This window comes from Lutra lutra, chromosome 16 (genome assembly GCF_902655055.1).
Source record: "Lutra lutra chromosome 16, mLutLut1.2, whole genome shotgun sequence".
Taxonomy (NCBI): Eukaryota; Metazoa; Chordata; class Mammalia; order Carnivora; family Mustelidae; genus Lutra; species Lutra lutra.
In genome coordinates this window covers 57,059,363-57,073,105 of record NC_062293.1, presented here as the reverse complement: position 1 = coordinate 57,073,105, position 13,743 = coordinate 57,059,363, and the positions used below count along the sequence as shown (strand labels likewise).

General features: G+C 53.0%; 1 protein-coding gene across 6 annotated transcripts in view; it reads right to left on the bottom strand.

The window, feature by feature from the left end:
- Positions 1 to 13,743, bottom strand: part of GAS7 (growth arrest specific 7) — a 199,355-nt gene that overhangs the window by 79,277 nt on the left and 106,335 nt on the right. For 5 of the 6 annotated variants that reach the window (XM_047707653.1, XM_047707655.1, XM_047707659.1 and 2 more), the window contains exon 2: positions 901 to 1,021. In XM_047707653.1, coding sequence (XP_047563609.1) covers positions 901 to 1,021 — 121 coding nt within the window. Of the gene's footprint in view, positions 1 to 900; positions 1,022 to 6,701; positions 6,825 to 13,743 lie in introns of those variants that run through there. The other variant, XM_047707657.1, reaches the window with a different exon arrangement.

Genomic DNA, 13,743 nt, shown 5'->3' with positions numbered 1-13,743 from the left:
AGTCAGGTTGGTGTCAACAAGGGAAGTAAGGGGGCCAACGCTGAGTCAACACGTGAATGGGATCATATTTCACATCCTGCCTCGGCACACAGATCTGTGATGCCACCCCACATCGAACCTTCAGTGTTTCCATCCTCCAGGAGGCAGGAAGGTCAAGGACAGAGCTCTCTTAGCTACGTGGGCACTGCCCTCCCGAGACCACCTTGTTAGAGAACGTGCCACTCCTACTTCTATAAACCTTCTCTAGCCTTCCCACAGACCACTGAAGAGCCCACCTGGTGGGGTCCTGGAGCCCCCATGAAGGCCCAGGAAGCCCACAATCCCTGGGGACAAGGAGGTGGGGTCCTACCTCACCTCAGAAATGCACAAGGGACCTGCATTATCTATTAGAACAAATATCCCTGAGCAGTCCCAGCATTTCCCAAAGAACCTTCCAAGAAATGCCAGCCAGTGAGCTACTCTGGGGAAAAGGAAGCGATGCGTGCTGAAGTTAGGGAAACCCCTCATTTGTGACCCTCTTCCAGGAGCTTCTGTCTCATTAGTACATTCCATGTTCCGGATAATCACACAGTAGCTAAACCTGGTTGACTTGACTCGAACCCGCTGTTCACTAGAGAAACCTTTTGAGATCCCGGAGCGGAAAACAGCCCTAGACCATGAGGTTGGGTTCAACAGAGATGCCCGGGGCGGCGGTGACTTTCCAGGGAGGACCCCTGACCCTGAAGGGTGGGCTTCCCGAGCCACCGCGGACCCCCACCACCCAGCACCGCAGGGGAAAGCTCGAACCCACCATAGCCTCTGAGGCCGGTTTCCGAGGCAAACGACTAGCCACTGGGAGAGGCAAGAGGGACACAGAAACGGCGGGACCCATGTAACATGCTCCCCAGCGCGAGGACTCACCATTGGTGGCCGTGTTGACATAGTAGCGCCGGCCCTGGGGAGACAAGTAGCTCTGCCAGCCAGGTGGAAGGACGACAATGTGGCTTTCCTCTCCGGGCGGAGGGGGTACCATTCCAGGCTTCTGTGGAAGAGGAAAGGAAAGGTCACACGTGCCGGGCATTTCGGCGACAGGGTTTCAACCAGTTTGGGACCAGGAAGTTGGAGGCAGGTGGAGTCACTTTGGAAGAGCTGATGCTGGGGGGACGGTAAGATGGGGGGACAGGAGGTGCCCCGCTGGCCTCCCTGGGGGGAGGAGGTCACAGACCACACATGTGGGATTTGAGGGCTTGCCCAAGCATGCCACTGCGGAAGGGACAGCTTCCCAAAAAGGACAGTTAGAGAGCTGGACCTTCTCCCCGGACAGCCCCCTGCACGGACCTCGCGGGGCAAGCTGTGTGTAGCACCCTCAGTCTTCTGCGCATGCCCACTGTGGAATCCAAAGCCTGGACCCCCAGGACCACCACGGACAGCAGCAGGCGAGGCCCAGGGCCTGCTGGGCCTGGGCGAACCCACCAGAATTTAACACAAGTCTCAGCCAGTCTCTTTTTTTTTCTTTAAGATTTTATTTATTTATTTGAAAGAGAGAGAGAAAGAGAAAGCATGAGAGGAAGAGTTAGAGGAAGAAGCAGACTCCCCGTTGAGCAGGACTTAATCCTGGGACTCCAGGATCATGACCTGAGCCGAAGGCAGTCGCTTAATCCACGGAGACACCCAGGCACCCTCAGCAAGTGTCTTTAGAGCGAGATCTAAAGCCTTCCATAACCACGCCGAGAACCAAAGAAGAGCTCGATGGGGCTTTTCTGGTCCACTGTCCAAATCTCTCTGGGGGATCTGGAGGGAACCAGGACCCATGGCCAAACCACAGCTCCCTTTCCACCATGGGCACTTTGTGCACTTATGTGTGGTTTAATCTTTTTTTTTTCTTGAAGATTTTTATTTATTTATTTGAAAGAGAGAGAGAGAGAGAACATGATTAGAAGCCAGGAGCTGAGGGAGAGGGAGATGCAAACTCCTGGCTGAGCAGGGAGCCCGACGTGGGGCTCGATCCCAGGATCCTGAGATCATGACCTGAGCCGAAGGCAGATGCTTAACCAACTGAGCCACTCGGGTGCCCTGATTTCATCTTTTGCCCATAGGAACAATACTCTTCTTCTTCTTCTTTTTCTTAAAATATTTTATTTCTTTATTTGACAGAGATCACAAGTAGGCAGAGAGGCAGGCGGCGGGGCGGGGGGTGGGAAGCAGGTTCCCCACTGAGCAGAGAGCCCGATGTAGGGCTCGATCCCAGGACCTTGAGATCATGACCTGAGCCGAAGGCAGAGGTTTTAACCCACTGAGCCACCCAGATGCCCCGAGAACAGTATTCTTAAAAATACAAATCAGAGAAAAGATATATATACATAAGAGAGAGAAAGCAGGTGAACCCAAGATCCAAGAGAGAGAGGTGACTTCCGGCGGTGGCATGATGGGCAAATTTTTCTCCTCTCCTTTTTACTTCTCTCTTGCATCTAAATGTCCCTCAAACAACAAAAATAAGCGGTGAGCTAAAGAACATTTAAAAATAAGGAAAGAGGGTCCAAATTAGTCCACACGGCGGCTGTGCCTTCTGAACATAGTTAAGTGGATTCAACCACGCAGGGAGAGGGGCTGTGAATTTCTCAGCAAAGCTGGGCTCTGTTCAGATGCATTAAAAACGAATCCGCTTCTCAGCATGTCCGTGTCCTCAGCCCCTCTCTGTCCTGCCCACCAAGACACTTGTGGTCACTGAGTATGGTTACTTAGGAAAACCAGCTAAAAGAATCAAAGCAAGCAGTACGGACAGCAGCTCTCAGCCTGCCCTGTCCTCCTATTGTCTGAAGGTTGCAAAAACAGCTACTTCTGCCTGTGGCACAGCCTCACCAGGGATTAGGTCCCTCCTAGATGCTCCCGGGACCCTGGGGAACCACGGCCTCCCCGTGGCCAATGTGGTTCACGGCTGTTAACCCGCAGAATCAGTATGGAAGGTGGACTGCTGGGCACTGGACGCCAACCGGGAGATCTTCTCACCAACAGAGCACGTGTGCTGAGCCCAAACCCACACCTGAGCGTGTCCACCTGGGCCTCCAGACACCTGCTCTGGCGTCTCCCGGATTGCAAGGTGGTCCAAATATTGCATGCACACACAGTCTCACGATGAGTAGTGTGCGTGCACTTAGGAAGTATCCCACACACAGGAGAGGTGTATCTTGGCTGAGTGGGGCTGGGGATCACACAAGCATAGGGAGCTTAGGAGGTTTAAGTTAAGAGACGAATATTCTAGAACCAGAGGGTACAATGCTGGGCCGCTTCTGCTAGAATCAATGTCTTCGAGCATCCAAGATGGGAAGGCTACGTTGGTGCTTCTCCCAGCAGCCGGGGAGGAAACGGGAAATTGTTAAAGGGTATTACGCAAGGGCCGGATACGGACGCGGCCGGAAATAGGGTACAGAGGGGAGAGGGACCCAGGAGCACCGTGGAAACAGCCCTCTGGCCTGGGCCTCAATACTGACCCAGCCCCTGAGCGGACACATGATAGGAAAGTGACTCAGCCAACTGCCTTTATCCATGTGTCTACACAACAGAGGAGGAGGACAGGAGCCCTGTTGGGGAAGGCTCCTAGGAGGGTGCCTGTCACCAGGAACGCTCCGTGACAGCGGGAGGGGGTGTGTTTAAGAGCCCAGCGAGACAAGGCTTCATACAGCCTCTCTGCCCCCTGAGAGGGGAAGGTCAGGGGCCCCGCACCCCAGCCTGCTCCACCACACTTGAAATGTCACTAGTAACTGCCACTTCTCCCCAGGCCTCTTGTTTCCAAAACTCTGCAACTCAGCTGGCAAGCACACACCTGCTGGGGAGGGAACGCGTTTGGAGGTTGACCAGTTGGATCTGCAGAGAAGCCTGGGTAGGTGGCAAGGAGACCACCATCCAAGCGGGGCTGGTTGAGGGACCGGACTGAACTTCCGACTCTCCACGCCCCACCTGGGACAGAGCAAACAGGGACACCTACCCCATCTCCATGGTGCTTTCCTCTTGAAAATGACTCTAGGGGGTTTATGTAACTCTGGGGGCTCAGAACAAGCTCTGGTTTGCATGGGAGGACACTGATGACCAAGGAGGCACTGTGACCACCCACCCTGAGGTCTTGCCCATCTAGGAAATGCTGGACCCTCCAAGCCCAACCCTCCTGAAGGTGGCTGCGGGGGAAGGATCTCTGCTACTGAGCCAGGAAGGGCCAAGTGGCACTGGAAGAGAAGGAACAGAGGGGACGAGGGCACCAGGGCCAACTCAGCCTACTTCCTAATTTGGATAATGCACCCAAGGCCGTCCCCTCATCCCCCTCCAGCATGACCTCGGCTCCTTGCTCTGCCTGTCACCTGCCTGTGCTCTGTCCCCATCCCCCGAGGCTGCCACAGTTCCCTTGCCTTTGCTCTCGCCCAGAAAGAAGTTCCCCTAGTTGGTGGCCTGAGACACATCAGGAGTGGAAAGATGCGGAGACCCCTGGGAACGTACCCAAAAGAACTGAAAACGGCACCGAAACACTTGTGAATCCACGTTCGCAGCAGCATTATCCATAATGGCCAAAAGGCAGACACAACCCAAGGGTCCATCAACTGATGAGGGGGTCAACAAATCACTGTGTGTTCCAGAGAAATACCCAGTTGTCGAAATGAAGGAGGCTCTGCTCCATGCTACCACATGAATGAGCCTTGAAGCCATGCATACGATTCCATTTATACGAAATGCCCGGAAGAGGGAAATCCACAGAAACAGAAAGCAGATGAGTGGGGTCGCCAGGGGTTGGGGGGGAGGGAAGGACGGGTCCAGGGGTTCCTCTTTGAGGTCGATATAAATGTTGCGCCATAGTATGAATGTATATATATCACTCGGGATATATTTTATGTCATGTGTATTTCACAACTTTTTAAAAAACATCATTTTTGAGCTGCAAGGGAGCAGAAATTAAGACTCTCCACATGCAGCAGGCTCTCTTACTGAAAAGGCACAGAGCACCCACATGACCTCATCACTCGTGGTCATGGGGGGACTGGCCTCCTGGGAGAGCTGCCCCCCCAGCCATCAAGACAATGCAGCGTGAATAACGACCTAATAATTAAGGTCTCTGTCAAACTTACTCTCCTAATTTGCTTCCTTCAAGTTAAATCCTTCCCTTCCCCTCCCTTCCCTAGTCCAGTGGCTTCTCCCCTTCCATTCCGAAAGCTCCTTCCCATGGGAAGAGGAACAAGAAGCAGAGGTGACACAGGCCCAGAGATTGGGGCCCTACTGACAATGAGCAAGATCCAAGGAAGTGGGAGTGAGGGTCGGAGGGTGAAGGTAGTTTCCTCCAACTTAGAAATTCTTAACCTCATGCACATCACAGCTTTGCAGGAATCATAAAACATTGTCTCTTCCTCCAGATGGGCCATCGCCCTGACTGCCAGCTGGATTTCAGCCTCCCCTGGGTCCCCTTGTTCAGTCAACAACCTACTCCACTGTTTATGGAGACCCATCCTCTGAGGATCTGAAGGTAACTGTGGATCTCCCGCCCTGCAAAATGGAGTCATGCGTTCATGTACACCCTTACCCTATTTCCTATAGAGTATCAGGAGGCTTCTAGATGACTCAGAGCCCTAATCTAACCGGTAATCAAGAAACACACGAGCTCAGATCCCATATGCATCCATCGATAACAACTTTTATCAAGCACCAAATGTTGATGGGCTCCAAGGACTGGGTCAGATGCTTTACACACTTATCTCTAGTTCTGACAACTGAAACCTGCCATGTTCCCATTTTGAAACGAGGAATCTGGAGCTCAGAGAATGTAATAGCTCGTCCAACACTGCACAGCTAAACAAATGATCAGCCCAAACTTTGAAATCCTCCCCTTGTCCTAGAGACTTCTGTCCAGTTACCTACATCCAGGCTACCTTCTGTCCATCTCTCCCCAGCTAGCCAAGGGAGGCTTTGTTTCACCGGGACCTCCTGACCCCAGCTCCCACCAAGGTGGGTGACAACTCAGGCCTGCTTCTCCTGCCCGTCTCACAGTCTCCAAATGAGCATATGCCCTCCTGGGAGATGAACAGAAATACCACCACCCACACCCAAGCAGTCACGTTCCCGGCTAACTTCCTTGTCTCCTTATTTAAAACAGCACCACCAAAGAAATGTTCCTCTTTGTGATGGCTACTGGTCCTCCCCGGCGAAGGAAAAAAGAGCAGGCAAGCAAAGGAAAGTCACCCAGGGATTGAAGACAAAATCCCCTCCCCGCTTAGAGCAGTGTTTCTCAAAGTGTGGTCCCTGGAACCCTGTGTTGGTCCCCTGGGATGTGCATTAAAAAATGCAGATTCCGGGGCCCTGCTCCAAACGCCAGGTCAACCTGGAGCCCAGGAAGCTGCCTTTCAACGTGCATCCTAGGGGAGCCTCGTGCCTACTGAACTCAGAACAGGCTGGCAGGCAGCTTTGGAGAAAGCACTCAAGAGAAAGCGTGCTTCTGAAATCGAAGCTGGGAACATAAAATTTTAATAAGCACAATTTATAAAAAGACAGTGCTTAGCTGCATGGCTACTTTATTAAGGAAAAGGGTGCCATCCCCAAGCCCTTCAAAGGAGACTTCTTTTAAGAGGGATTCGATCCGGTCTCTGCAGTACCAACCCCCACACTCAGCCTCCCACAGCCTCCTCCCCTCGTCAAGTTCAGCCCGGGACTCCTTCCCCCTCAGGAGGCTTCTAGGAACACCTGACTCTTACCTTCTGCAGATGCGAGCAAACGCGACTTGAGATGGTCACGGGCAGTCGTCACTCCTTTTAGCAGCCAAATCAGCGAGTTTTAAGGTTCCCCCATTCTGCGTCTTCTCACACCCCAAGCCCAGAAGCAATAGGAACTCCGGAGAAAGGCATATCCACAGGGCCCCACACCCCCACTCCCCCCACACCCAGATCTATATATAACATCTCTGAAGTTGTCAGCCTAACGAGCCGCTTTCTGGCAGACCCGTTGCCATGGCAATGACTGCTAATGAGCCGGGTGCCGTGATTGGCACTGCTTGAAGGCTCCTCCACAAAGAACTCTCCAGCAAGTTCTCTCTTCCCAAACGCATAGCCGGCCAGGACCCCCAGAAGCAGCCAGGCATGGCCAGGTGGGACTGGGAGGCATCAGTCCCCGGGAACAGCTTTGGAACTGGGGCTCCCTGAGCAGTCCAGGAACCACGGGCCAGGGCTGGCCTCACTGTCCCTCAATGCGGGGGGGGGGGGGGAGAGTAGTCAGCCAATTAGCAGTAGTAACAGGGGCTGTGAGCAAGCCACTCAGCTGGGCCAGGTGACTGGAGAGTCACATCTGTTCCACACCTTGCGGCTGGGCTCCCATTCCGGGAGGAGAGACTCCGACACAAAGCTGGGAACGGCCACCAAGGGCAAGGTCATCTCCCCTGCCCATGGGTTAAGAGACAAAGCAGGAAGCAGGGACCAGGTTCTTAGTGTGATCCACCAGCCTCAGGATCTGCACCTCTGAGTGTGGGGCACCTTTCCTCTGTCTCACAGGTGAGGCGGTACGGTTCTCCCCAGCTCTGGCCACCTTCCTATCCCGTCGGAGAGTGACTCAAGTAGCAGAGCTGGGGAGGAAGTAAGGGACCCGGCGATGGCTCAGTGCACCCTGGGAAGTGAAGTCCTCATGGGTTGTTTTCTAGGCTGGTGGGGAGAGGATGGACCCACACAACGTCTTCATGTTCTTCTAAGGGGGAGAGATGGAGAGACCTGGCCGGTGGGAGGAGAAGGAGGAGAGACCACACAACAGAGAGACGGGCTGGAAGGTTCAGGAAGACATGGCCACGTCCACGCTGTGGACACAGTGGGCACAGTGCCCGGAACACTGGATGGAGGGATGCAGGGACCAATGGAAACTTGGAATCATTAGAAATGGGCTCCAAACAGATCTGAGGCTTTCTCCCAAACAAGTAGACAGAATGACAGCCCAAGCGACGTGCGCCCCACCTGTAACAAATCCCAGCTCTTAATGGATGTCGATGAATGGACTATTCAACCTTGAGTACAGGGAGGCGGGGGAAGACAAGATAACATAGTTTCTTTCACTGCAGAAAATAAATCGAGGAACAGTATCCAGAAGCCTCCCGGGAGGCACAAACTTCTAACCATGACCTCATATGGTATCCAGACAGAAAATTCCAGGAAAGTGTTTGGCAACCTCGATAGAAGGCAGGAAGGCAGAGCATTTATGATACAAGAGCAAAAAAAAAAAAAAAAAAAAAAAATCATAAAGGATTGGACAAACTAATGCAAACAAGGCGAGTCGCCTGGAAAAAGGAAACAAATGCTATAAAAAGAGGAACAGGAAATAAGCAAAACTGTAGGGAAATTTACGAGGTAGCAACAGGAACATCCAGGTCGGTTGCCACAGAATGTGGAATTGGTCTTGCAGAAAGGAAAAATAAAAAGGAAAAGCTTTCGTTATGTACAAAGCCAATGCAAGAATTTTTCCTGGAATGCAAAGGAAATACACACAAAAAAATGAAAACAGAGGGCCAGAAGAACAAGGCAGGATACAGATGCTCGGCGCTCCTGAAGAAGAGAAAAGAAATGATAAGACCATGGTTGATGGGGACAGTTGGGGGGTACTGTCTTCAGCTAAAAGAAGACACGTACGAGCGGCATGGTAGGTCCCACGCTGCTGCACACAAAATGGATTTTAGAAGCCGATGGCAGGCACACCATGAACAACGTATTTACACGGCAAAGATAAGGAGAAAGTCCCGTAATGGTTTATGTGGGAGAAGGGTGCCCCAGTAAATGAACAAAAAAAAAAAAAGATAGCTGGTCACAGGCTTCTCTGTAACTGCATTTCAAAAGATGCTTCCGGATTGTCATGGGGAAATGCCAAGACCCTTTTATGTGGCCGTTCCTTGGGGCACTTGGGTGGTTCAGTCAGTGAGCATCTGCCTTTGGCTTGGGTCGTGGTCTTGGGGGTCCTGAGATTGAGGTCCGCATCGAGGCTCCTTCTCCCTCTACTTGTGCTCGATCTCTTGCTCTCTCTCTCTCTCTCAAATAACAGGAAGGAAAGAAGGAAGGAAGGAAGGAGGGAAGGAGGGAGGAAGGGAGGAAGGGAAGGAAAGGCGTTCCTCTGTGGACAATGGTTTGGGGAATATAGGTCCGCAGACCATGGGTCCGGGGGGGACCTGTATGTCCTCCTCAGAAGTGCTTAGAAGATGCACCACAGCTGCTGGAGAGATGACAAATAAAGGTGAAGGACTAAAGCAAAAATGTCCCAGGCTGACCACCAAAAGCAGCTTTAAAAATAGGCAAATCATCGTCACCAATCTAGTTACAGACTGTATACATACCATACACATATATGGTATAAAACAAGGAAAATTATAAGAAAAATATATTTTTTATTGTAAGAAAAATATAAAGCATTCTCCCTATATGGTATAAAACAAGGGAAAAGCCTGGACCACAAACTCTGGACACTACCAGAAAAGATTAGGAGGCAGAACAAAGTAGAGCCCGGGCACCTAAGGGAAATGAAATTAGAACGCCTCTCATCCTGCCCTGACAAGGGGCTGCTCCTCTTCCTCTCTGTCCCGATGGCCTCGCCCATTTGTTCCCGACCCCTGGCATCAAGTATCCGCTCTCACCGCTTTCCTGGAGAATGACAGGTTTCTAGCCAGAGGGGCTGTGACAGAAGAGAAGGGTCCTCAGGGACCACAGACCTTTCTTGGATTGGGGTGCTGTGAGTCTGACTTCTCAGCCACCTTTCACTGGCTCCCACGGGCAATTAGCTTCCACAGGGAATCCTGACCTGAGCATCTCTGTGTCCCTTGGGCCACTCTGGTTGGACCCCCGCATGAAGGCGGGATCAAGCACAGAAGGCCCACCTCCAGCTTTTCCCAACAAGAAGCCAAAGCGAGCCAGGCAGGATGCCTTTCTTCCTTCCAATCCTCCAAGCGCAAGGTTCCTCGGTACATGGGACCGACTCATCACAGGGTTTGCCAGAACGCTTCACGTGTGTACTCAGTCTGCTCTTGGACAGATCACCTTTGGCCTGGCTTCTTTGGGTCCCTTCAAGGAACTTTCCAAATCGGGCTTCAATCACTCAAATGCAAACATCCCCAGGACTCTTGTAAACCCAGTACTATCCCTGTGTCCTCAGGCCTCCCGCTCAGGATGCACAACTGGGAGGGGTCCTGCTTGCAGCAATAATCCACATCCCAGGGGCTGGCCCCTGTCACTCAGTTGTGCCAGACCTCGGCCCCCATGACGAGCGCCCAGAGGGTGACTCACTCAGGCTCCCCAGCTCCAGCCCCATGAAGTGTGTCTCATACTCATGCTTGCCAGCATCGGGCACCTTTCTGGACCCTGGGGACTCTCTCCTGTCATCCTCCAGACCTGCCAGCCACGTGCTTGTCACCCAACCCGCTGTGAGCAACCCCCCCCCCACATGTCTAGCTCCTAAAGGACATGGCGAGGGTCCCAGCCACCCTGAAGAGCCATCTGTAAGCCCCCCAGTGCCTCCCCCGGGGCAGGGAAAGGACACAGAACAATATACTCTCTTTTCTGATCCTAAAAAGGAATGGAGTGATCTGGCTAACCAGGAATTTTGATGAACACAATCACGACGTAGTCTCTGTGAGGCCACAGGAAGTTGACCCTCACGGGGAAACTTGGCTGAGCTGGAAAACACAGGGTCTCCAGTGGGGCGAGGGTGGACAAACGTCGCCACCAAGACCGCAGTGCAAGGACGAGTTGGGCACCCCTCCACCCCCCCGCCGCACCCCCACCACGTCCGAAGCCATTCCGCGGCCCTGACGTGTCCGCGGGGCAAGCAGCGGGGGGCAGGAAGGAATCCGTCCTGGAGGAAATAACTTCAATTCGGGCCTTACACACATTCCCACGAGACCCTGTATCTCACGGACACTGGACAAAGACACTTCTACTACTGGTGCACCTGCCATCCAGAGAGAAGACAGAAGGGCTGATAAACAGGGTCCCAAAGGGCACAGTGCACAAAATGAGGAACTCTGGACGTCAGCAGACATCTGAGATGGCTCGTGCTTTTGCTGGTGGCATCTTCACAGAGCAGGACAGGGATCTGAGAGACACCCACCCTCCAGCGTCCCTTGGCTTGACCGAACGACACAACTCAGTCAGTCCTGCTCCGTACCGAGGTTTAGAGCAGGTGCCCGATGACCTCATGGCCATGTTCACGCTCATGTGGGACAAGGCAGTTCCCACAGGTGCTCGGGAACACGGAGAACAGCTCTAGGAAGAAGATGGGACGTTGCGCCTGCCTCCGTATCTTGGAGCCTGGAGAAGTTTGGGGAATCCCAAAGAAAGCCCCTAACTTCGGTCCTACTTCTAAGATCTGTCAGGCCCTGATGTTTCAAGGTTATAAAGGGCGAGGCAGTGAGCTCCCGCCAGCCTGGCCCAGCTTCTGGCCTCTGAGCAGGAAAACCTGAATGATCCACTCACCAGCTCGTGATGAACGGAGACGTTTTACTCCAACTCTCAACTTTGAGGAATGTTGGCTGCCTTTCCTCCTACCCCTTCTCCGGCGGATAAAAATAGCGTGGGCCATTCTGATATCCTACCTCCAACCTCGGGACCCCGGAAGCATCGGCAGAAAGCACACAGGCCTAGGCATAAGGAGACCGTGTTCCCAGACAGCAAACTATAACTTACACAGTTCCCTGAGCTTCTCTGGGCCTGTCCCTTCTCTTCATCTATAAAACCAGGGGCTGCCAGCTCTCCAACACCGAGGTCCTGTGACCTGAGGGTCATGTCATGTCACAGGCCCCAAAACCACCACAGGGGACATATCAAGGCATTTAAATGACCACACACGCTTGCAAAAGCAACCACCCCATAAACAGGAAAGGACAGAGCCCTCTGAGGATGAACATGATTGTCCATGTCGCATTACCTTCCCCCTCCCCTGAAGGTGTCCCCCAAACTTTTTTGGTCCAGCGAGTGACTATTTCCTCAGCCAAACCCAACTTGGAATGGATAGAAGGGCTACACCGTCTGACACCAGTGAAGCAAACCCATTTAACAAAACTTGGAAACCATTCAAATGTACGCCTAAGCCAGGATTCGCAACGTCGTGAGCATGACCGCAAACCCGTACAGAGAGGCTGAACATTGACCTCTCCCCCTCTGTGCCAAGAGTCAATGTCCCGGCCCCTTTAGGGCTCTGATGTCTCTGTCCATCAGAAGGAGGTGGGTGTGAAGTGAGCACTTCCCTTTATCCTGAAGGATTTCAAAATACACGCTGGAGGGACGTCTGGGTGGCTCAGCCATTAAGCACCTGCCTTCGGCTCAGGTCATGAGCCCAGAGTCCTGGGATCGAGTCCTACCTCGGGCTCCTTGCTCTGCAGGGAGGCTGCTTCTCCCTCTCCCTCTGCCCCTGCTTGTGCTAACACTCCCCCGACCCCCGACCCCCGACAAATAAATAAAATAAAAATTTTAAAAAATCTTAAAAAACAAAAACCCAACCCTGCACTCTGGACTTTTACACTCCTGTATATGGTCAAGATATCGATATCCTGACCTTGGAAATGCTTCGAAGGACACACTGAGGACCACTCACCAGCAGCGCGCTCCCTAGGCAGCTCCTGGGAGGGAAGGACCCCTCCAGTTTCCCTTTGCAGAGGAGAGAGCCAGGGAATAAGCGAATTTTGCCAACACTTGGTATTGGAGTGTGGGGGAGCCAGGGGGTGGAGGGAACGGGGAGAAGAGGAAATCCTGATGAAGCCCCCTTTCATATTAAGGCACAAAATCCTGGAATGCCTCATGGCCAGGTTTTTCTGGCACTTTCTCAAATCCCCAAAGAAAAACCCACCTACCCAAATTTCTCAAGCATTCCGTTCTGTTAAACAGACCCTGCAAGTTCAGAAGAGAGGAACAGAACCAAAAGTCCCCAGCTCGGGTGAGATCACAGGTTTGGAACCTCCCGCCAAGCTCCTGCCTGCCAGAAAGGGGCTCCAAGGCCAGGTGACACGGCTGCTGCCTGCAGAGCCCTGGGGGGCCCACTGAGTCCTCAGGGAGTTGGCGCCTCTCTAAAGAAGGGAGGACTGGAATTCCTTAGGTCACCAAGGTGGGCATCTGATGCCCACCTATGGCTGCCATCTGGCTGGCCCAGCTTGGTGGCCACTAGAAGCAGGTCCCTAGGCACCAGAAAGCCAGGAGCAGCAAGTGTCCCCACCGAGGAGACTCATCTCAGTGACCAGGCCGGACTCCCATCAGGGCTCTGAGTGCCCAGCGCGTCCTTAATGCTTCTGAGCCACAGGCACTGGGGGTAGATGAAGGCTAATCGAGGCTGAACTCCTTGCCCAAGAATGAGCAAGGGGAGCAGTTCCAACCCACCCAAGGCAGTAGACGTTTCTGAAGCTCTGAGTCTGGTGCATAGAAAACCAGACTGACGGTGACAGCTGGGGACACCATCACCGAGAGTGGGGACCCACCACTGCTTCGTAGAGAACACTCGGGATGTAAGCGGGGAGGCCAGCGCGCCCAGCCGGGGTTGCTGCTGTCTTGCTGGGAGATCTTGAGCAACCACTTTGTCTTGGTGGGGAGGCCTCCCTGTCCTCATCTCAAAAATACAGAAGTTGGACCAGATGGTCTCCTAGGGTTTTCTCTGGTTTCTCCTTCTTTCTTTTCTAAGACTCAAGGATTCTGGAAGCTGGTCTTAGCCCACCTGCTTTATAAGGACATGCTGTTTTGGAAGAGGGGCAAAGTCTCGTTCAAGTGTAGACATGGGCTCAAGGGCAGCAGGCAGAGC